This window comes from Engystomops pustulosus, chromosome 2 (genome assembly GCF_040894005.1).
Source record: "Engystomops pustulosus chromosome 2, aEngPut4.maternal, whole genome shotgun sequence".
Lineage (NCBI taxonomy): Eukaryota > Metazoa > Chordata > Amphibia > Anura > Leptodactylidae > Engystomops > Engystomops pustulosus.
The window spans coordinates 239,502,078-239,525,846 of NC_092412.1; the positions used below are offsets into that span (position 1 = coordinate 239,502,078).

General features: G+C 46.1%; 1 protein-coding gene across 1 annotated transcript; it reads right to left on the minus strand.

Annotated features, from left to right (window-relative positions):
* Positions 1-1,302: 1,302 nt before the first annotated feature.
* Positions 1,303-23,217, minus strand: BTG3 (BTG anti-proliferation factor 3). The gene is made up of 5 exons (XM_072138579.1): positions 23,081-23,217; positions 9,341-9,601; positions 8,782-8,919; positions 6,167-6,368; positions 1,303-2,037 (listed from the first exon to the last, which is right to left on the minus strand). Exons 2-5 carry the CDS (start codon positions 9,511-9,513, stop codon positions 1,807-1,809), a joined length of 744 nt encoding a protein of 247 aa, XP_071994680.1. The 5' UTR covers positions 9,514-9,601; positions 23,081-23,217; the 3' UTR covers positions 1,303-1,806.
* Positions 23,218-23,769: the final 552 nt, after the last annotated feature.

Sequence of the window (23,769 nt, forward strand, 5' to 3'; positions counted from 1 at the left end):
CAGAGAACAATCGCTCCGCCTGTCACCGTGGAAGAATTACAGCATTGTACAGAGTACTGGAGGGGGATGTGTTACTTTCCCCTTCTAGAAGTCACCAATGTTAAGCTTGGTCAGGAAACGTTATGTTTAATCTTTTTATTAAAGGAAATCAACTCTCAAAATCCATCATGATAAACCAGGGATATTTAGTAATCATCTAATATTATCCATGGCCTTCTTCGTAAAATTATGCTAATGAGCTAGAAGTGCTCTAGGGGGCTTTACTAGAGCCCCTTCATACTGCAGATTCATAGGGACAGTGAAATATGCTCTTTTACAGTGTAACATCCTTTGAAGCTACAGCACAGAGGTGCTCTGGTAACACCCCATAGAACTCTTCTGGCTCCTTAGCACAATTCTAAAAGTTGATTTTAGAATAAAGGAGGCAATTGATAACAAATATAAGATTAACACAGTCACGGTGCCTGGATCTATAAGTAATGTCTCTACAGCAGCCTCCATTGACATCTACTGCACCTCCATGGCGGCTGCTGGGATTTCAGGTGATCAGATGCATACGTGGGGTAGATTTTGCAAATAAGGGTGGCTAATAGGGCACTATGAACCCGTCACTAGCCGTATTTGTGAAAAAAAAAAAAAAAAAATGTGGTGACAGGTTCCCTTCTCTTTCTTCCAAAAACATTGCCACACATGACCATAGGCATTCTGTGATATTGCAACAACGTTCCATTCGTTTCTATACAGCTGAGCTGCAATCTCGGTACAAACCACCATCGTCAGGTATGGTGCCGTTTTTTTTTTTAAAGAAACCATGTTTTTTCAATCACTGGCCAACCCCTTTAATATGAATGAACTCATGTAGATGATGAAGTGTTTATCGCAGAGCTGCGTGGGCACTAGAAAAAACAAAAGTAGGTCCTATTCCTGATTAAGTTTGTATTTTTCGCATTCCCATTGACTTCTATAGAAAGGCGCGGTCAGCAGACGTATATCATTCGTATAAGGCTATATCCATACGACCGTTGGGGGGGCGTGTATACTGTCTAGCACCGTCCGGTTCCCGGTAGCAGTGCTCACCCCCTCCTCCTCACCCGTGCGCCCGCCATGCTACCTAATTGTTATTCTGGAATTTCTAGAGCTTGGGACGAGATCGTGAGATAATTTTTCGGATCATCAATGATCCGGCCCAAGAGATGCTTCCTCGCGCGACCCCGGATTCCTTGTGTGCCGTCCCGTCATTTTGCAAAATTATAGCAGAAACAGCGCCGACATAAAACGACAAAGACCCCCAAAAAATGTGCATTATTATTATTATTTTAGTAATATTTCATCATAACATTATTACAAGTAACATCAGTCCATCCTCATCACAATGTAACCTGATCCTCCGGTCATACAATATATATTTATTATTATATAATTATTAATAAAAGATCATTTATTAGTCTTCTATATATAAAATACCACATCAAAATTTTTTTTCTTGCAAAATAAATACATTTGGTATTTGAAAACGTTCCAGAATAGCCGGCGATTAACATTGATTCTGTGCAATTCGTAGGATATAAATATTAAAAAAATTTTTTTTTTTTTTTTTTTACTCAGGCACTTAACTATTAACCCTATTCAAAAAAAAAAAAAAAAAGTGTTTCCGAAACTTCTAGTAAATGTACAAAAAAGTGCAACAAAGTTTGAGTTAAATAACCATAAAAAAAAAAAAAAAATACTAATAGAAAAAAAACAAAACAAAACATAAACAAGGATGCTTCTAGGATTTGGTCCAGTAACATGACGGATCTCGCTGCCTTAGACCAGACACTGGTGCCCGGTGCCCATCATATGGAGATTGTGCCACTGGTTGCGCTCCATCTGCAGGACCTGCGGCGGCGGCAGCCATGGGGGGCGACCATAGTTCTTGTTCCTTCCCTGCTGGTAACCGGAAGTGAAGCGCGGCTGCTGCTGCGGGTAATGAGCCCCCGGCTTCCTCTTTGGAATCTTGTTCCAGGAAGGAATTGGTTGAGGTCTGAATTCTGGCACCTGAGAAACCAAAGACAAAAGATAAGAATTCACTAATGAGTACAGGGACCACCAGACAGGGGAGATTAGGATCAGGCAGTAGGATTTCAACATGTCCAATCCTTAACCCCTTATCACCGACACTAGTTTTCAGCTCAATGATCAGACTCGATTTTTCAAATCTGACAAGTCTCACGATAATTGGTTATAACTTCGGAACGCTTTAACATATCCCGGGGATTTTGAGAATGTTTTCTTGTGACACATTGTACTTCATGTTAGTTATAAAATTTAAGTGATAAGTTTTGCGATTCGTTCTGAAAAAAAGTGAAAATTTGGCAAAAGTTTGTAAAAATTCTTCATTTTCCAAGTTTGAAATGTTCTGCTTTCCAGACAAGATGTAAAACTACCCAAAAAGTTTGATAATTAACATTTACAGAATATCTGCTTTATGTTGGGATGATATTTTATGCTTCCGGTTATTTTTCTAGGATGTTATGAGGCGCAGAACTTTAGGTGCGATTTTTCTTATTTTCATGAAAATTGCCAAAACTCACATTTTGAGGGACAACTCAGCTTCCAAGTGACTTTGTAAGGCCTAAATAATAGTAAAACCCCATAAATTACCCCACTATAGAAACTTCACCCCTCAACGTATGTAAAACAACTTCTATTAAGTCCATTAACCCTTTAAGTGTTTCACATGGGTTAAAAAATATGGACCTGCGATTTAGAAACTATTGAATTTTTTTGGAAAATACATTCATTTAGGCCAAAACTGAAATTTTCAGAATAAATTAAATGATGAAACGCACTGCAACGCTTGATGCCCAATTCCTCCCGAGTTTACTGATACCACATATGTGGTGGTGACTGCTGCACGGGCGCACGGCCGAGTATAGAATGAATGGAGGCGCCATTCACAGCAGATTTGTATTGTCACATTGTACGACCTATAAATTTCTATTTTTTTGGGTAATGCGAACATATGAGGGCTCATTATGTACGGGATGAGATACAATGTATAGATAATTTATTTTGGGAGTCTAAAGCTTATTCTTGAGATTTTATTAACTATTTCAAGGGGGACACAAACAAAATCATCAATTTTTATTTTGGATTGTGAGCATTTCCACCCCCCCCCCCGCTCACCGTAACGTAAAAATAATATTTTATCTTTATTCTCTGGTTCACTACGATTGCGGTGATACCTCATTTATATAGTTTTTCTTATTTTTGCTTAATTTTCCTGAGCAAAACCAATATTGGAGAAAATCGCATTGTTTTTACTATTGACAACTTTTCAGGGCCATAACTTCTGTATTTTTCTGTTGTCAGATCTGGTTGAGGGCTTATTTTTTGCGAAAACAGTTGTTCTTTTCAGTCGTATCATATTAGGGAACGTAACTTTTTTTTATCACTTTTTAGAACATTTTTTGTGATGGTGTTTGATGAAAAATTGTATATTATGGGAAGTTTTTCGAGTTTTTTTTTTACGTAGTTCACCGAGCGGGTTCAATATTGATTTAGATTTATTGTACAGATTAATACGGACGCGGTGATACCAAATATGTATGTTTTTGTGTTTTATTTACTGTATTTGCATTTTATGTGTTACTGGGGAGATTATGGGACTTTTATTTTATTTATTTATTTAATTATATTATAAAAAGAAAAAAAAAAAAAAAAAAATTAATAACTTTTTTACATTTTCCGCCTTTTGGCTTGAACAAGCGATCATCCGATCACTTATTCAAGCCTTTACACTGCAATACACTTGTATTGCAGTGTAAAGTGTAAGTAACTGAGCATGCTGCGCATGCTCAGTTACTTACAGCCGGGTCCTGCCAGGAAGGCAGGACCCGGCAAGAAGAGGAGCCGACAGCCTCGGGTCACTCGTCGGGACCCGGGGCAGCGGCAGGAGGGATCGGATCCCCCGGTAAGCACACCGGGGGGGGGGGTCCGATCCACGGGGGACACACTTGCACGCCGCGGTCAAGCATGCAAGGGGTTAAACACCCGGGATCGGAGTTTTTCTGATCCCGGGTATTAGCCGGGTCTGGGCTGTGATATCACAGCCCGACACCGGCACTATACTGACCCGATGTACCGAAATCTTCTTCTGACGCGGCGCCGTAGAAAGGCGTTGCGTCAGAAGAAGTACCCTTAATGACCGCCGTAGAATCCCGATAGGGCGGTCATTAAGGGGTTAAAGGGTCTGTTCTACTTCAGCAAATAAATATTGTTTGTGTTATGAAAAGTTATACAATGTTTCAATACACTTTCTAGATCAATTACTCACAGTTTACTAGATCTCTGCTTGCTGTCATTCAAGCTTCATTCTTTACTTCCTTGTCATGTGATGTCACGCAGGTTCTCCAAATATCCTCTCTGTTACAAAAAGCAGTGCACCTGTATGACATCACATGACCAAGGATATATAACGAGCCGTACACCTGTGTGACACCACATGACCAGGGATATATAACGAGCGGTGCACCTGTGTGACATCACATGACCAGGGATATATAACGAGCCGTGCACCTGTGTGACATCACATGACCAGGGATATATAACGAGCCGTACACCTGTGTGACACCACATGACCAAGGATACATAACGAGCCGTACACCTGTGTGACATCACATGACCAAGGATATATAACGAGCCGTGCACCTGTGTGATATCACATGACCAGGGATATATAACGAGCCGTGCACCTGTGTGATATCACATGACCAGGGATATATAACGAGCCGTGCACCTGTGTGACATCACATAACCAGGGATATAACCAGCTGTGCACCTGTGTGATATCACATGACCAGGGATATATAACGAGCCGTGCACCTGTGTGACATCACATAACCAGGGATATAACCAGCTGTGCACCTGTGTGATATCACATGACCAAGGATATATAACGAGCCGTGCACCTGTGTGATATCACATGACCAGGGATATATAACGAGCCGTGCACCTGTGTGATATCACATGACCAGGGATATATAACGAGCCGTGCACCTGTGTGATATCACATGACCAGGGATATATAACGAGCCGTGCACCTGTGTGACATCACATAACCAGGGATATAACCAGCCGTGCACCTGTGTGATATCACATGACCAGGGATATATAACGAGCCGTGCACCTGTGTGACATCACATAACCAGGGATATAACCAGCTGTGCACCTGTGTGATATCACATGACCAAGGATATATAACGAGCCGTGCACCTGTGTGATATCACATGACCAGGGATATATAACGAGCCGTGCACCTGTGTGATATCACATGACCAGGGATATATAACGAGCCGTGCACCTGTGTGACATCACATAACCAGGGATATAACCAGCTGTGCACCTGTGTGATATCACATGACCAGGGATATATAACGAGCCGTGCACCTGTGTGACATCACATGACCAGGGATATATAACGAGCCATACACCTGTGTGACATCACATGACCAGGGATATATAACGAGCCGTGCATCTGTGTGACATCACATGACCAGAGACTGGTTCTTATCCACAGGAACTAATCAATGAAATTTCCTATAGAAGGACAGCAAGCAGTGATCTAGAAATCTGTGAGATAATGTACCAAAGAGTAGATTGGAAAAATGTAAATTGTCCCCTGGGTATAAACTGGGTGAGGCTTTAGGGTCAGGGTTATGGTGTGATCTATTTTACAGATTTATCCCATAAAACCAGAAAATAAATCTACTTGTTGACTGTAAAAACTGAACTGCAAAAAGAGGGAGTACATTGCATTCATTTTTAAGGGTCACATTTTTACAGCCCCTATTAGAGCCATATTTGGGCAGTGAAGCCTGCATATGGTCCCTGCATCACCTGATCCTGAGATTTTTACATGAGATCCCGGAGCTCCGAGATGTTCCACGATCAGACCCAAATATACCAGTGTTATTGGGTCCTACACAGGTTTTGGGGGGCTATAAGTGAACCTACCATACACAGATATGTACATCGCTATGGAGGACGTCACCCCCTTCTCCTGTGTACACAGTAACTGCGCCCATTACCAGTGATGATGTCACTACGTACAGGACGCCATGACATCATGATCCACAGCCGTGTAATGGAAGGAATCCACAATGTCCATGACAACTCCAAATACCTGATAGGAGTCCACTGCCCTGAGGAGGAGCGGAGGGGAAGGAATCTTCTTATTGACATAGACTTCATCATCCGAGGAGGAGCCCGAGTGATAATCGGAGGTCACCTTTTCCATGGCGTAGCTCACTTTCCGGGAGATCTCCATCTTTTCGTCCGTGCTCTGGAAGCTCGCCACCACAAATGAAGGATTCTTCTCTCCATATCTAATGGAAGGGTATTAGGAGAAAACTGCATTAAAATCAATTAAATAAAGACTTCTAGGGGCACGCTTTCACCCTTATTGGCCATAGGTAATAGCACCTGACATTGACTACAAGGTCCTGATGATATAAAACGCCATAGTTTTTCCCTGTATACACCGCACACAGCGCCCCCTGCTGGAATCAGTCGCTACCTGCAGATCTGCTTGTAGTTCTGTGACTTTCCAGCACACAGCGCCACCTGCTGCTCACCAGACACAACTACCGGTAACGTACAATGACATTTACAACAGACTGTGTACTGCGCTCCTGCATATGTTGGAGCCATACAAGTCACGGGTAATAAATGAATGACCTACCACCTTGGTTAACCCCCGCATTGTACCTGGACTCCGTTACACGACTGCCAAATATATTCCTGAAGGTTTTACATTTTTCTTCCGCTGCTCTAATCTTACAATTATTACACTCTGTAATCCCCGCACTTGGCTTCTTCTCTTCTATGGAAAATTCTCTAATCTGCCAATGACAGAGAGAAGCGGGCGCTGGAGGGCACAGGGCGTGTAACCACATACTCGCCCCCTCGCTACACAACATTCAGAGGGACGGATATTAATGTGACCTCCGCGTGGTCTGCTCTGATATCAGGACAATAAGATGCAAAGTTCTGGAGACGCTGTGGGGGGGGGGGGGGTTTATTGTGTTAAATCTCCGGATTGCAGGGGATTTGTCTCGTCTATGTGGTCAATGACTTGGAAATAGGATCAGGGGATTCACCAGCGTCTGGCACCTGCATGCCCCCTACATACCACCATCCACCAGCTCCTAGCACCCGCTACGCACCACCATCCACCAGCTCCTAGCACCCGCTACGCACCACCATCCACCAGCTCCTAGCACCCGCTACGTACCACCATCCCCCAGGCTCCTAGCACCCGCATGCCCGCCTGTAAGTCATCTACCAGGCTCCTAGCACCCTGATGCCCGCTACGTCCCACCATCCACCTGCTCCTAGCACCCTCATGCCCACCAGCTCCTAGCACCCTCATGCCTGCTCCACACCACCATCCACCTGCTCCTAGCACCCTCATGCCCACCAGCTCCTAGCACCCTCATGCCTGCTCCACACCACCATCCACCAGCTCCTAGCACCCTCATGCCCGCTCCACACCACCATCCACCGGCTCCTAGCACCCTCATGCCCAATATGTACCAACATCCACCAGCTCCTAGCACCCTCATGCCCGCTACATACCACCATCCACCGGCTGAGCTGCTAGCACCCTCATGCCCGCTATGTTCCACCATCCATCAGCTCCTAGCGCCTTCATGCCCGCTATGTACCACCATCCACAAGCTCCTAGCGCCTTCATGCCCGCTATGTACCACCATCCACAAGCTCCTAGCGCCTTCATGCCCGCTATGTACCACCACTTGCATCATCCAGGGCAATCACCAGCTCCTAGCACCTGCATTCCCTCCTGTACCACCACACGTCAGGTTATTCACCAGCACCTAGCACCAACATGCCCGCTTCTCACCACCAGCCACCAGGTTATGCACCAGCACCTACATGCCCACGAAATCTTCATACACAATGAGTCTCTGGAGCGGAAAAGTGAAATCCCAGTTCCGCTTCTCCAAGAAATTTGGAGGGTCTGGGGAACAGAAGTCAGTAAGACAAACGTCCAACTCCATGATGTTCGCTGTAGTCTCTGCGATTATTGTCTGCTCCGAATACAGGAATTGGTTTCTAGGCCGAATTAATTGCTGGTTGTGGATTATCTGGTTACTGGTGCAGCCCCCTTAATGTTAAGTGATACAACAATGTTGTGCTGTTCACCCCCCGGCCTAAATCTAGATCAGGACAGACATTTAAAGGAAATTTCATAATTTGTTATATATTGTTGGTCCATTTTATCACGACTCCGACCCCACAGCCTAATCATAAGGGTGTAGAAACTTCAGAACCTGCAGAGAAGCTCTTGTACTGGTGAAGAGGCGGCTATGACTTTCTCCATCCAGGAAAAGTCCCTACAAATATCCCCATTTATACCGATGAACGTATTGTTGGAGAACAACTGGGAACTTATCAAGAGGTACAAGAGGACTTGAGATGGGAACGCGCAACGCTTTTGGCCGTGTTCACAAGTTGCATTGGAATGCAGAAACACGATTCAAGGAGGAGCTAATCCCAAACTCGGATGATTTTAGACCTGCACGCTATAGTTCAGGAACAAATTTTGCCGCTAAACAATGTAAAACACGTATCACTCGTTCCCAAGTGCAAGTGTTTCGACCTCAATCCATCTTTGTCCGGGAGCAGCTCCTCCCGGCTGCGCTTGAATCACGTTTCAGCTTCAGTACAAAGTTCCTGTTGATCGGCACAGAGGAGTCGTCGTCCTCATACACCTACCTGCAGCACACTTCACAGGGATCTACCCACAAGGTCATTTCCAGAGGCAATCCTAAATCTTCATACATAAGGCCACAGTTGAAACAAGCTTTCTGGAGGTCCGGATCCGCTCCGTGATATCGGTTTACACGGATACATCTGAAAATAGATGGAGATTATAGGGAGGATATAGAGCGCCCCCCGCAGGTTCATCAAGGAATTGTCATTCTACAGGCCCCCCGATAACCCTTAGCCAGGTCAACGACTTGTAACTCTTCTCCCAAGTACCTACCTCTAGCATCATGGGTCTGGTGGCTAGGTCCGGTGCACCCTCAATTGTCTGGTTTTGTAAGGCGAGCAGAAGGCTGAACAGTAGGTACTGGGTGGTAAAACTAGGCAAACATGGGTGCACTGGACCTCTTGGCCACGCCCATTGTGCACCGAAATACTTATTTACAAATAAAAGAAGATTTGTCTGCATTCAGGTCACAGATTTTCTCTTCTGCTGCAAGACACCGGGCCAAGGAGCGTAATGTGCATCACCCCCAGAGAACCCATAACAGAGAAGGGGGTCTGCTACCTGTAGGCTTGTCCTTTGCTCGGGGTCTGGGGGTACCAGTGATTGAGGTACTTGTCGTGGAGAATCCTGCTCAGCTCTTCAGAAAACATCTCAATCTCCTCCCTCCTCAGCCTCTTGTTATTTTGCAGCAGTCTTGAGACAAAAAACACAACTGCAGAAATTTCGTTCTTCATCTTCTATTGCACGGGAGGTTTATTTATTAAAAATGAAAAAAAAAAAAAAGTATAAAAAAAATAGAAAACGTAGGACGGATGTAAGGATCTGAAAAAGAAAAAGATTACATGGAATTACACATCTGCTGGAGCCTAACACGTGTATAATACACCACTGGCTTCTAGATAACCATCACTGCACTGTATACGTCTCTACAACTATGGAATCATCATATGGTGTTATACAGATTGTTTCTTTTTTAAGGAACTTTGTTTTAAGGAACTAACAGGTGGCAATGTCCCGCATGAAAATTTCTGGATGATTGAGAGAAGGACTCAAGGATGAAACCACGAGTTGAAGAAGGCTCTGATAAACACTTGCATTCACACTGCCGTGTAGCTGTACAATAGGCCCACATAAAGCTAAAGAAGACATTCCCCAAACCATGACACTTCCTCCGCCAACTTTCACTGATGTTTTACACACTTTGTGTTCCGTCTTTTCCCAGTTTGTCGACGAACATAATGTTTCCAATCAGATCCAAATTAAACTTGCTTTTATCACTAAAAGGAGCTGTGGACATCTCCTCTGTGCACACAACATGCTCCTCAGGAAAGGAAAGTCCAGCTTTTTTATACTTTCTGCTAATGAGAGGTTTGGTCACTGCAGAGTGGACTTTCAGCCCCAATGCTCTTAAAGACTTGTCAGGTCGAATCAACCTTTTCTAAAAGTCTTTATATGTAAAAAAACAAAAAAAAAAACAAAACATATATATATATTTTTTTAAATAAAACTTTGATACTTACCTGGATGGGAATGCAATGAGGTACATCAGAAGATTCCGCACTGGCGCCTTCTCTTTCGTGATGTGGGAATTGAAGCTGGGGCCACAGCTCTTGTGCAGTGAAGCTGGGGTGTAATTCACTTAACGGAACACGTAAGTGCCAAGGGAACGAGGGACAATGTGAGGATTTAGTTTGATTTTTACTCACTTAGGGGTAATAAAAAAAAAAATCAAACAGGGCAATTTTGGACACTGAACCACAGGTCCATAAGGATGTTGTGCCACTGGATGAGGAGAAAGATCCTTACCCTGTTCAGTATCATAGTATATAATGCTGGAAAAAGACACAAATCCATCAAGTCCAACAATTAAGAATTAAATAAATGTTTTATCCCCATAACCCATGATATTTTTTCTCTCCAGAAAGACATCCAGGCCTCTCTTGAACATGTACATAGAGTCCGCCATAACAACCTCCTGCGGCAGAGAGTTCCACAGTCTCACTGCTCTTACAGTAAGAACCTTTGTCTATGGTAATGGTAGAACCTCCTCTCCTCTAGGCGCAGAGGATGCCCCTGTCTATGGGGATGGTAGAACCGCCTCTCCTCTAGGTGTAGAGGATGTCCCCTGTCTATGATGATGGTAGAACCGCCTCTCCTCTAGATGTAGAGGATGCCCCCTGTCTATGGTGATGGTAGAACCTCCTCTCCTCTAGGTGTAGAGGATGCCCCCAGTCTATGGTGATGGTAGAACCTCCTCTCCTCTAGGTGTAGAGGATGCCCCCTGTCTATGACGATGGTAGAACTACCTGGCCTCTAGGTGTAGAGGATGCCCCCTGTTTATAGTGATGGTAGAACCTCCTCTCCTCTAGGTGTAGAGGATGCCCCCAGTCTATGGTGATGGTAGAACCTCCTCTCCTCTAGGTGTAGAGGATGCCCCCTGTCTATGACGATGGTAGAACTACCTGGCCTCTAGGTGTAGAGGATGCCCCCTGTTTATAGTGATGGTAGAACCTCCTCTCCTCTAGGTGTAGAGGATGCCCCTTGTCTACAGTGATGGTAGAGCCATCTCTTCTCTAGGTGTAGAGGATGCCCCCTGTCTATGGTGATGGTAGAACCGCCTCTCCTCTAGGTGTAGAAGATGCCTCCTGTCTATGGTGATGGTAGAACCTCCTCTCCTCTAGGTGTAGAAGATGCCTCCTGTCTATGGTGATGGTAGAACCTCCTCTCCTCTAGGTGTAGAGGATGCCTCCTGTCTATGGTGATGGTAGAACCTCCTCTCCTCTAGGTGTAGAGGATGCCCCCTGTCTATGGTGATGGTAGAACCTCCTCTCCTCTAGGTGTAGAGGATGCCTCCTGTCTATGGTGATGGTAGAACCTCCTCTCCTCTAGGTGTAGTAGATGCCCCCTGTCTATGGGGATGGTAGAACCGCCTCTCCTCTAGGTGTAGAGGATGCCCCCTGTTTATAGTGATGGTAGAACCACCTCTCCCCCAGGAGTAGAGGATGCCCCCTGTCTATGACGATGGTAGAACTACCTGGCCTCTAGGTGTAGAGGATGCCCCCTGTTTATAGTGATGGTAGAACCTCCTCTCCTCTAGGTGTAGAGGATGCCTCCTGTCTATGGTGATGGTAGAACCTCCTCTCCTCTAGGTGTAGAGGATGCCCCTGTCTATGGTGATGGTAGAACCGCCTCTCCTCTAGGTGTAGAAGATGCCTCCTGTCTATGGTGATGGTAGAACCTCCTCTCCTCTAGGTGTAGAGGATGCCCCTGTCTATGGTGATGGTAGAACCGCCTCTCCTCTAGGTGTAGAAGATGCCTCCTGTCTATGGTGATGGTAGAACCTCCTCTCCTCTAGGTGTAGAGGATGCCCCTTGTCTACAGTGATGGTAGCGCCATCTCTTCTCTAGGTGTAGAGGATGCCCCTGTCTATGGTGATGGTAGAACCGCCTCTCCTCTAGGTGTAGAAGATGCCTCCTGTCTATGGTGATGGTAGAACCTCCTCTCCTCTAGGTGTAGAGGATGCCCCTGTCTATGGTGATGGTAGAACCGCCTCTCCTCTAGGTGTAGAAGATGTCCCGTGTCTATGGTGATGGTAGAACCTCCTCTCCTCTAGGTGTAGAGGATGCCTCCTGTCTATGGTGATGGTAGAACCTCCTCTCCTCTAGGTGTAGAGGATGCCCCTGTCTATGGTGATGGTAGAACCGCCTCTCCTCTAGGTGTAGAAGATGCCTCCTGTCTATGGTGATGGTAGAACCTCCTCTCCTCTAGGTGTAGAGGATGCCCCTGTCTATGGTGATGGTAGAACCGCCTCTCCTCTAGGTGTAGAAGATGCCTCCTGTCTATGGTGATGGTAGAACCTCCTCTCCTCTAGGTGTAGAGGATGCCTCCTGTCTATGGTGATGGTAGAACCTCCTCTCCTCTAGGTGTAGAGGATGCCTCCTGTCTATGGTGATGGTAGAACCTCCTCTCCTCTAGGTGTAGAGGATGCCCCCTGTCTATGGGGATGATAGAACCGCCTCTCCTCTAGGTGTAGAGGATGCCCCCTGTTTATAGTGATGGTAGAACCACCTCTCCCCCAGGAGTAGAGGATGCCCCCTGTCTATGACGATGGTAGAACTACCTGGCCTCTAGGTGTAGAGGATGCCCCCTGTTTATAGTGATGGTAGAACCACCTCTCCCCCAGGAGTAGAGGATGCCCCCTGTCTATGACGATGGTAGAACTACCTGGCCTCTAGGTGTAGAGGATGCCCCCTGTTTATAGTGATGGTAGAACCTCCTCTCCTCTAGGTGTAGAGGATGCCCCTTGTCTACAGTGATGGTAGCGCCATCTCTTCTCTAGGTGTAGAGGATGCCCCTGTCTATGGTGATGGTAGAACCGCCTCTCCTCTAGGTGTAGAGGATGTCCCCTGTCTATGATGATGGTAGAACCGCCTCTCCTCTAGGTGTAGAGGATGTCCCCTGTCTATGATGATGGTAGAACCGCCTCTCCTCTAGGTGTAGAGGATGTCCCCTGTCTATGATGATGGTAGAACCGCCTCTCCTCTAGGTGTAGAGGATGTCCCCTGTCTATGATGATGGTAGAACCGCCTCTCCTCTAGATGTAGAGGATGCCCCCTGTCTATGGTGATGGTAGAACCTCCTCTCCTCTAGGTGTAGAGGATGCCCCCTGTCTATGGTGATGGTAGAACCTCCTCTCCTCTAGGTGTAGAGGATGTCCCCTGTCTATGGTGATGGTAGAATCGCTTCTCCTCTAGGTGTAGAGGATGCCCCCTGTCTATGGTGATGGTAGAACCTCCTCTCCTCTAGGTGTAGAGGATGCCCCCAGTCTATGGTGATGGTAGAACCTCCTCTCCTCTAGGTGTAGAGGATGCCCCCTGTCTATGACGATGGTAGAACTACCTGGCCTCTAGGTGTAGAGGATGCCCCCTGTTTATAGTGATGGTAGAACCTCCTCTCCTCTAGGTGTAGAGGATGCCCCTTGTCTACAGTGATGGTAGAGCCATCTCTTCTCTAGGTGTAGAGGATGCCCCCTGTCTATGGTGATGGTAGAACCGCCTCTCCTCTAGGTGTAGAAGATGCCTCCTGTCTATGGTGATGGTAGAACCTCCTCTCCTCTAGGTGTAGAGGATGCCCCTGTCTATGGTGATGGTAGAACCGCCTCTCCTCTAGGTGTAGAAGATGCCTCCTGTCTATGGTGATGGTAGAACCTCCTCTCCTCTAGGTGTAGAGGATGCCCCTGTCTATGGTGATGGTAGAACCGCCTCTCCTCTAGGTGTAGAAGATGCCTCCTGTCTATGGTGATGGTAGAACCTCCTCTCCTCTAGGTGTAGAGGTTGCCCCCTGTCTATGGTGATGGTAGAACCTCCTCTCCTCTAGGTGTAGAGGATGCCTCCTGTCTATGGTGATGGTAGAACCTCCTCTCCTCTAGGTGTAGTAGATGCCCCCTGTCTATGGGGATGGTAGAACCGCCTCTCCTCTAGGTGTAGTAGATGCCCCCTGTCTATGGGGATGGTAGAACCGCCTCTCCTCTAGGTGTAGAGGATGCCCCCTGTTTATAGTGATGGTAGAACCACCTCTCCCCCAGGAGTAGAGGATGCCCCCTGTCTATGACGATGGTAGAACTACCTGGCCTCTAGGTGTAGAGGATGCCCCCTGTTTATAGTGATGGTAGAACCTCCTCTCCTCTAGGTGTAGAGGATGCCTCCTGTCTATGGTGATGGTAGAACCTCCTCTCCTCTAGGTGTAGAGGATGCCCCTGTCTAAGGTGATGGTAGAACCGCCTCTCCTCTAGGTGTAGAAGATGCCTCCTGTCTATGGTGATGGTAGAACCTCCTCTCCTCTAGGTGTAGAGGATGCCCCTGTCTATGGTGATGGTAGAACCGCCTCTCCTCTAGGTGTAGAAGATGCCTCCTGTCTATGGTGATGGTAGAACCTCCTCTCCTCTAGGTGTAGAGGATGCCTCCTGTCTATGGTGATGGTAGAACCTCCTCTCCTCTAGGTGTAGAGGATGCCTCCTGTCTATGGTGATGGTAGAACCTCCTCTCCTCTAGGTGTAGAGGATGCCCCTGTCTATGGTGATGGTAGAACCGCCTCTCCTCTAGGTGTAGAAGATGCCTCCTGTCTATGGTGATGGTAGAACCTCCTCTCCTCTAGGTGTAGAGGATGCCCCTGTCTATGGTGATGGTAGAACCGCCTCTCCTCTAGGTGTAGAAGATGCCTCCTGTCTATGGTGATGGTAGAACCTCCTCTCCTCTAGGTGTAGAGGATGCCTCCTGTCTATGGTGATGGTAGAACCTCCTCTCCTCTAGGTGTAGAGGATGCCTCCTGTCTATGGTGATGGTAGAACCTCCTCTCCTCTAGGTGTAGAGGATGCCCCCTGTCTATGGGGATGATGGAACCGCCTCTCCTCTAGGTGTAGAGGATGCCCCCTGTTTATAGTGATGGTAGAACCACCTCTCCCCCAGGAGTAGAGGATGCCCCCTGTCTATGACGATGGTAGAACTACCTGGCCTCTAGGTGTAGAGGATGCCCCCTGTTTATAGTGATGGTAGAACCTCCTCTCCTCTAGGTGTAGAGGATGCCCCTTGTCTACAGTGATGGTAGCGCCATCTCTTCTCTAGGTGTAGAGGATGCCCCTGTCTATGGTGATGGTAGAACCGCCTCTCCTCTAGGTGTAGAAGATGCCTCCTGTCTATGGTGATGGTAGAACCTCCTCTCCTCTAGGTGTAGAGGATGCCCCCTGTTTATAGTGATGGTAGAACCACCTCTCCCCCAGGAGTAGAGGATGCCTCCTGTCTATGGTGATGGTAGAACCTCCTCTCCTCTAGGTGTAGAGGATGCCCCCTGTCTATGGGGATGGTAGAACCGCCTCTCCTCTAGGTGTAGAGGATGCCCCCTGTTTATAGTGATGGTAGAACCTCCTCTCCTCTAGGTGTAGAGGATGCCCCTGTCTATGGTGATGGTAGAACCTCCTCTCCTCTAGGTGTAGAGGATGCCCCCTGTCTATGGTGATGGTAGAACCTCCTCTCCTCTAGGTGTAGAGGATGCCCCCTGTCTATGGTGATGGTAGAACCTCCTCTCCTCTAGGTGTAGAGGATGTCCCCTGTCTATGTTGACGGTAGAATCGCCTCTCCTCTAGGTGTAGAGCAGTGGTTCTCAACCTTTCTAATGCTGTGACCCCGCAATACAGTTCCTCATGCTGTGGTGACCCCAAACCATGCAACTCGCAGTAAAAACACAGTAAAATTTCGGCTCCGATGGCTTAAGGCGACGCCCGGTTTTGGTCGTCCGACCCCCAGGTTGAGAACCACTGGTGTAGAGGATGCCCCCTGTCTATGTTGATGGTAGAATCGCCTCTCCTCTAGGCGTAGAGGATGCCCCCTTGTCCTGGTCACAGGCCGAGGTATAAAAAGATCTTTGGAGAGATCCTTGTACTGTCCGTTCAGGTATTTGTACATTGTAATGAGGTCTCCCCTCAGTTGTCTTTTTTCTAAACTGAATAATCCCAAATTTTGTAATCTGTCTTTGTATTCTAGTCCCCCCATTCCCCTAATAATCCTGGTTGCTCTCCTTTGCACCCGTTTCAGCTCTACTATATCCTTTTTATACACTGGTGCCCAAAACTGTCCACAATATTCCATGTGTGGTCTGACCAGGGATTTGTATAAGGGCAAAACTATGTCTTTATCATGAGAATCTATTCCTCTCTTGATACATCCCATAATTTTATTTGCTTTAGCAGCAGCCGCCTGGCTCTGGTCACTAAAATTAAGTTTACCATCCACCAATACGCCCAAGTCCTTTTCAGCTTCAGTTTTACTAAGTAATTGACCGTTTAGAACATAATTATACTTTTTGTTTCCATGGCCCAAGTGCATAACTTTACATTTATCTACATTAAACCTCATCATCCATTTCTCTGCCCATCCCTCAAGCTTCCACAAATCCCTCTGTAATGCTAAACTATCGACCTCAGTATTTATTACTTTACACAGCTTAGTATCATCTGCAAATATTGAAACTTGACTGTGTAAACCCACTACAAGGTCATTAATAAAAATATTAAAAGAAGTGGCCCCAATACTGACCCCTGTGGCACTCCACTGGTAATATCAACCCAATCTGAGAATGTGCCATTAATGACCACCCTCTGTTTTCTATCACCAAGCCAATTACTTACCCAAATACACAGATTTTCTCCTATTCCCAGCAGTCTCATTTTATATACCAACCTTTTATGTGGCACTGTGTCAAATGCCTTTGAAAAGTCCAGATATACAACATCCACAGCATCCCCCAGATCCAGTCTTGAACTTACCTCCTCGTAGAAACCAATCAGATTAGTCTGACAGGACCGATCTCTCATAAACCCATGCTGACGCTGGGTTATAAGGTTGTGCACAGTGAGATACTCCAGGATAGCATCTCTAACAAACCCCTCAAATATTTTCCCCACCACAGAAGTAAGACTCACAGGTCTGTAGTTTCCAGGATCGCTATTTGATCCTTTTTTGTATATTGGTACCACATTTGCTATGCGCCAGTCCTGTGGAACATAACCAGTCCTTCAAATATTAAAAATAACAGTCTGTCTATCACGGTACATAGTTCATGCAGAACCCGGGGGTGTATGCCATCTGGCCCAGGTGATTTATCTATCTTAGTGGTTGCGAGGCGGCGCCGTACCTCTTCCTGGGTTAAACTGTTGACATTCCAAAAAGAATTTACATTATTCCTCATTGTGTCTTCCACCAGGGGATTTTCCTGGGTAAAGACAGTTGAGAAGGCGACATTCAGTAGATTGGCCCTTTCCTCATCTCCTTCCACCATGACCCCCATGTTATTTCTAAGGGGACCCACACTCTCTGTTTTTAGTTTCTTCTCATTTATATACTTGAAAAATAATTTGGGATTATTTTTGCTTTCCCTGACAAAATTTCTCTCAGTCTCTATTTTTGCGGCCTTTATCTGCTTTTTACAGGATTTATTTTTCTCTCGATAATCCTGTAATGCCTCATCGCTACCTTCACGTTTTAGCACCTTATACGCCTTATCTTTCTCGCTTATTGCTTTCCTTACAAGACTAGTTAGCCACATAGGGTATTTCTTGTTCCTCTTATGCTTTTTCCCATAAGGTATGTGTTTCTCACAGGACTTTTTTTAGAATATATGAGAAAAAGTCCCATTTTTGGGGGGGGGCTTTTGTCTTTGAGAACATTATCCCAGTCTATGCCTTTAAGGTCTTCCCTTAGTTGCTGAAAGTTTGCCCTCCTGAAGTTTAGCGTGTTGGTTGCCCCTTCCCTAACGCTCTTAGTAAAGCGTAATACAAAATCAATGATATTATGATCACTATTCCCCAGGTTCCCTCCAACCTGTAGTTTTGATACCCTATCACAGTGATGGACAACCTTTTGGAGATAGAGTGCCCAAAGTACAACCAAAACCCACGTATGTGTTGCAAAGTGCCAACATGACAATTTAAGCTGTAACTTATTGATCTCTGCTGTATCACAGGTTTCAATCGTATTGGCATCATGAGTTCACCAATACAATAGAAAGATGGAGAAATGTGGATTGAAGCTTCCCTCCAGGTTCCCCTGAAGAGGAAGAATCAGGGGACCCAGAGCAGGAACTCTGTGTTGGGGTAAAGGCCTGGGTGCCCACAGAAAGGGCTCTGAGTGCCACCTCTGGCACCTGTGCCATAGGTTCGCCACCACTGCCCTATCAGGTCTGTTGGTAAGGATAAGGTCCAGCAGTGCCCCCCTTCTTGTTGGCTCCAGGACTAGTTGCGACAGGTAATTGTCTTTTGTTGTTAACAAGAACCTGCTGCCTTTGAAGGACCTGCAGGTTTCTGCCCCCCAGTCGATATCTGGGTAATTGAAGTCCCCCATGATAAGTACTTCACCATGCTTTGAAGCCGCATCCATTTCACTTATCAGCATTTCCTCTGTTGCCTCCATTATATTTGGAGCCTTATAACAAACCCCTAGTAATATTTTATTATTCTTTTTCCCTCCCCTTATCTCCACCCATAGGGACTCCACATTTGCGTTACTGATGTCATCTCGCAGGACGGGCTTGAGGCAAGAATTCACATATAAACAAACCCCTCCCCCTTTTTTATTTATACGATCCTTTCTAAAAAGACTATAACCATCTATAGTAACAGCCCAGTCATAGCTACTGTCCAGCCATGTCTCGCTGATACCCACTATATCATATTTCCGCTCCAACACCAAGAGTTCCAGTTCCTCCATTGTGTTTGTGAGGCTTCTGGCATTTGTGTACATGCACTTTATATGGTTTTCCCTGTCCGTATTCCTTTTGTTCTTATTCCCCAATCTCATTCCAGCCCCCCTTCCTCCCCCAGAACTGGTGAGCAATCCCATTGTTGAAACAATTACCCATGGAGATTCTCTACATTATTCTTTCCTCTCTTGCATTTCTCTTTCCAGGATGACTTTAATGAGTTAATGATGTTGTAAAGATGGAATATTTTAGAAATAAAACTTGGACCAACCAACACCCCCCTCAGTCACTTTGGAACAGCACAATATTTTTCTGGAAAGTTAGGTGCCGGTAAAATAGGGTGTCAGATAATTTAGGAAATTAGCACCAGATGCCAGATCATCTACAATAACTTACAGGAATGTGGGGGTGCATTCACACGTCCAGGTTTTCAGATACAGTTTTATTCAATGATACATTCTCACCCATTATGATCCTAGCCTGTTTTGGCTTCAAAAACTACATCTGAAAAACAGAACATGTGACCGCACCCCGAAAGTGTTCTCTGATTTTGATCAGTGTTATTTTTTCAAATCTCATTTACATTGTTATTCTATTTTTCTGTGCTCTAGAATACATACAATTTATGAAAATAAGCTTAAAATACTGTTATTATACTCATGTTCATAAAGGGCTAAAAAATAACCTTGACATTAGGGAAATTGTGCGTTCTCCAATTTCGATCTTCAGTGGTCACATAATGAGACTCACAGATGACTCACAGATGACTCACAGATGACTCACAGATGACTCACAGATGACTCACAGATGACTCACAGATGACTCACAGATGACTCACAGATGACTCACAGATGACTCACAGATGACTCCATCTCATGGGGTGAGCCCTTTTCATACAGAGGTGGGGGTTGCTGCATATTGCAGCAAACACCCACTGCTAATATCCGTGATCAGTGCCAGCTCTGATCGCGGGGCATTAACCCTTTCGGTAGCAATGAAAACGTCAGCTCATTTAGCAAAAACTGACACCTCGCACAGCTCTATACACCATATAGCCATAGCCAAAAAGTTATTACCGTCAGAAGATGAAACAAGTTATCCTACACATTCCTTTAATTTTTGAAAATATATTAAAACACAATAAAACCTGTATAAGTTTGGCATCACAGTGATCATATGTACTGAACAAAGTAGAGTTGTTATTTGGAGCGCACAGTGAAAGTCGTAAAAACTGAGCCCACTAGAAAGTGACACAAATTTCACCACATTAGTAATTTTTTTCCAGCTTCCCAGTACATTGCATGGAATAAAATATAAGGTCACTGAGAAGTAACATTTTTCACGCAGAAAATAAGCCCTCGCACAGCTCTGTACACAGAAAACTGAAGGTGGAGAGTGAAAAATTACCGAAAAAACACTGCGTCCTTAAAGGGGTTTTCCCATGAAGACAAGTTAGGCCCTATCCACGGGATAGGGCCTAACTTGCTGATCAGTGGGGGTCTCCGTGCTGAGATCCCCGCTGATCACGAAAACGAGAGGTCCGAGCGACCCCTCGCCGCTTCGTCAGACTAATGAAGCAGACGGCTGAGCATGACCGTTCTCCTCCATTAATCCCTATGGAGCTGACGGAGATCTGTGAGCGCTGCGCTCGGCAATTTCCGCCAGCTCCATAGAGATTAATGGAGCAGAACGGTCATGCTCAGCCGGCTGCGTCATTAGTCTGCCGGAGCGGCGAGGGGTCGGTTGGAGCCCTAGTTTTCGCGATCTGCAGGGGTCTCAGCAAGTTAGGCCAAGTTAGAACAGGTTTTAAAATTTTTATCCCTGACAACAGATCAGTCTGAAACAACTGAAATGTGGAAACACCCATTGAAAAGAACAGTTCAGTAACGAATTCTGTAAAAATCACTGAATAATGGATGAGAAAAACACCAGTGTGAATGAAGCCTTAACGTGAACAGATTCCCACTGATGACAAGAACTGCGGTTTGTTTATCAGTTGCCAATGAAACGGTTGGTCACGGATGTTTCCTGCACATCCATCAAACACTGTGGGAGCGATTGGTAAATACACAGCGCTGTGCTCAGTAATTTCCATACTAGTGAATAGAGTGGCTCAATTGGCTCTGAAAATTAGTAAGAATGAGACCCCATGATTGTGGTGATTGGAGGGGGCCCAGCAGTTAGGCCCCCACTAATCAGGTTGTGGACAGATAATGATAATTGGTACAATGCCTTTAAGAATAAAACAGGTTTGTCTGTCTGTACCTGGATAACCACTACAACACTAGATGTGTAATGAGTCAGTGTTGGTGATGTCACTAAGGTTACAGGACGCCGCGTCCCAAACTGGTTTTCAGGGATTACATTTCGGCTGACAGGAGCCGGAGGCCGCGGTGTTTGTGTTGTCAGGAGTCTCGGGCGTCACCACATACGAGTACAAGGCTTGTAGCTCCACCATGGAGGACAGTGCTCAGGAGAGGCCATCACCACAGGAGGAGACTATGTGCTTCACTCCGGCCTGGCTGCGGCCTACACAGGAATCCCCCCATCACTACATCATCCTTACACCTCTGTCACTCCTCCTGGAAATACACAACCCCTGCGCCATCAGATCATGTCACTGCCGAGCAGGAGGCCGCAGCCTTGTACGAATCTACCCCCCCCCCCCCCCATCTGACCACAGGAGCCGGAGACCCCTGGCACATAACCAGACAAGACAACACAGATCTGCAAAAATGGGTTTTTCGGGAAAATCTTCTAAGGGTCAATTATATTCAGAACAGAAGTAACCGGATATATGGAGCGTTATGTGGTAAAGACAGGGCTGAGCGCCAGGCCTCCTGCCTGATCTGTGCCACATAGACAGCAATATGCAAGATACATGCATAGATAAGAACCCTACACAGAACACACTCCTATATCCCCCCACAGAGAGTCTCCTAAAGAAACACCTGCATCCCCCAGAGAGTCCCCCAAAAGAAGAGGCACTCACCCAGAAAGTCCCCTAAGGGGACACACGCACTCCCTCCAAAATAGTTCCCTACAATGGAACACGCTCACCCTCCCCAGAGAGAGGAGTCCCCAGCATGGAAAATGCGCGCACCCCCTAAAGAGCTCCTACACGGACCACGCACATGCCAACACCGCCCCCCCCCCCCCCCCCCAAAAAAAAAAAATTCCCTACTTTGGAACACGTGCACGCCCCCTCACTCCATGAGCAACCCCAAGTGCCCCCCCAGGAGTCGACTACACACAACCAAATGACGAGTGTCTGCCTGCCGCCCTATTATACCCCCTATAACCCTTCATGTAGCTGCCCCGTCCCCATTTTCATGTAACAGTCACACCATGGTCTGCGACATTGCAGTAAGCAAGAAAATGAAAACTACAAAATCGCTTCTCAAATGTGTTTATACTCTGCCGGCAACTATTAGTGTGAACACAGCCCTACACGAGATGGGGAGGACAGAACATTGTACTTCCAGGTTTCCAATTCCCTGGAAAACACATCGCTGGTACATTACTCCATCTTGGGGAATGTGGTGGAGTACAATGGGTCCTAGAGGTAGGTGATCCATGAAGAAATCTGTGCTCCCCTGCAGCACCTCCGCAGGATGATATAAGTATCACACTGTGTCCCCCATGTCTGGCAGTGCCCTACACAATGAATGGGGGGCCGTGCTACACCTGTTGGACCATTAGTGGGCACAGGACCCCCACCTTATAAACAGTAATGGGTGGGGGATTACATGGAATCTTGGGACATCCCCTTAAAGTGCCCAAAATACACAAAAAGTTTAAAAGTTTAAAGTTTTTCGCGTTATAATTCTATACAGTAACACTATAATAAAATGTGACGCACCCAATGATCAAAATCGTTACAATTAGTGGAAGATGTTGTCATCACAAACAACAATTGTCATTGGTTCCGATCATCTGAGCCCCGGGTTTAGAGGATGAGCCCCATGTTACACCCAGGAGAGATACAAAGTATCAGTGTCCAGTGGTGACTCCGCAGCTGCCCCCCAGGAGGGCACATTCAGCTTCTCTTACCCCGCAGAGTCTTCATGGGATCCCGGCTGTGCTGCTGCTGCTGCCGCCGCTGTTGCTGACCCGGGAAGAGGTGATGCTCCGGGGAGAAGCTCCCGCCCGCTCTGCCGCTCTCTGACGTCAGCCGCCATCCGGGTCGCATTCCTCTGCGGTTTTACTTTCCCACCGCTAGATGCCGCTGCGGCGCCACATTTGTCCATCCAATCAGCTCCATGAGGAAATGAATACCGTTGCCGCCATTTTTGTTGTGGGCAAAGTATAGGGCATGACGTTATGTGTTATAAAGTAACTACTACGGTTCTAATGACTTCTCTAGTAAACCAGGCTGAAGTGCAGAGATATATCTTTTTAATACTGTGATTCAATTTTAATTTCTTTTCTTTATGTCATTGTATGGCAGAAATCGCCTTTGTACCAAGAGTCACAGCTAAAACCCAACAGTTGTTATCCTGTCTCAATAAGACTTTATTCATAGTCAGGAGAATCTTTTTTTTAATTTTTCTGATAGCAGTGGTGCTCATTAATGATGGGAAGTCCGGATCTTCTTAGTGATCTGGCTCATTAGGCTCCGCACACTAAGAAGAGCCGGCTCTTCTGGCTCTGGAACGGCTCCCTATCAAATATATAATACAGGCAAGTTAATCACCCCACACCACTCCACTTTTAACCTGATTTTATCGGGTTAAAGGGGG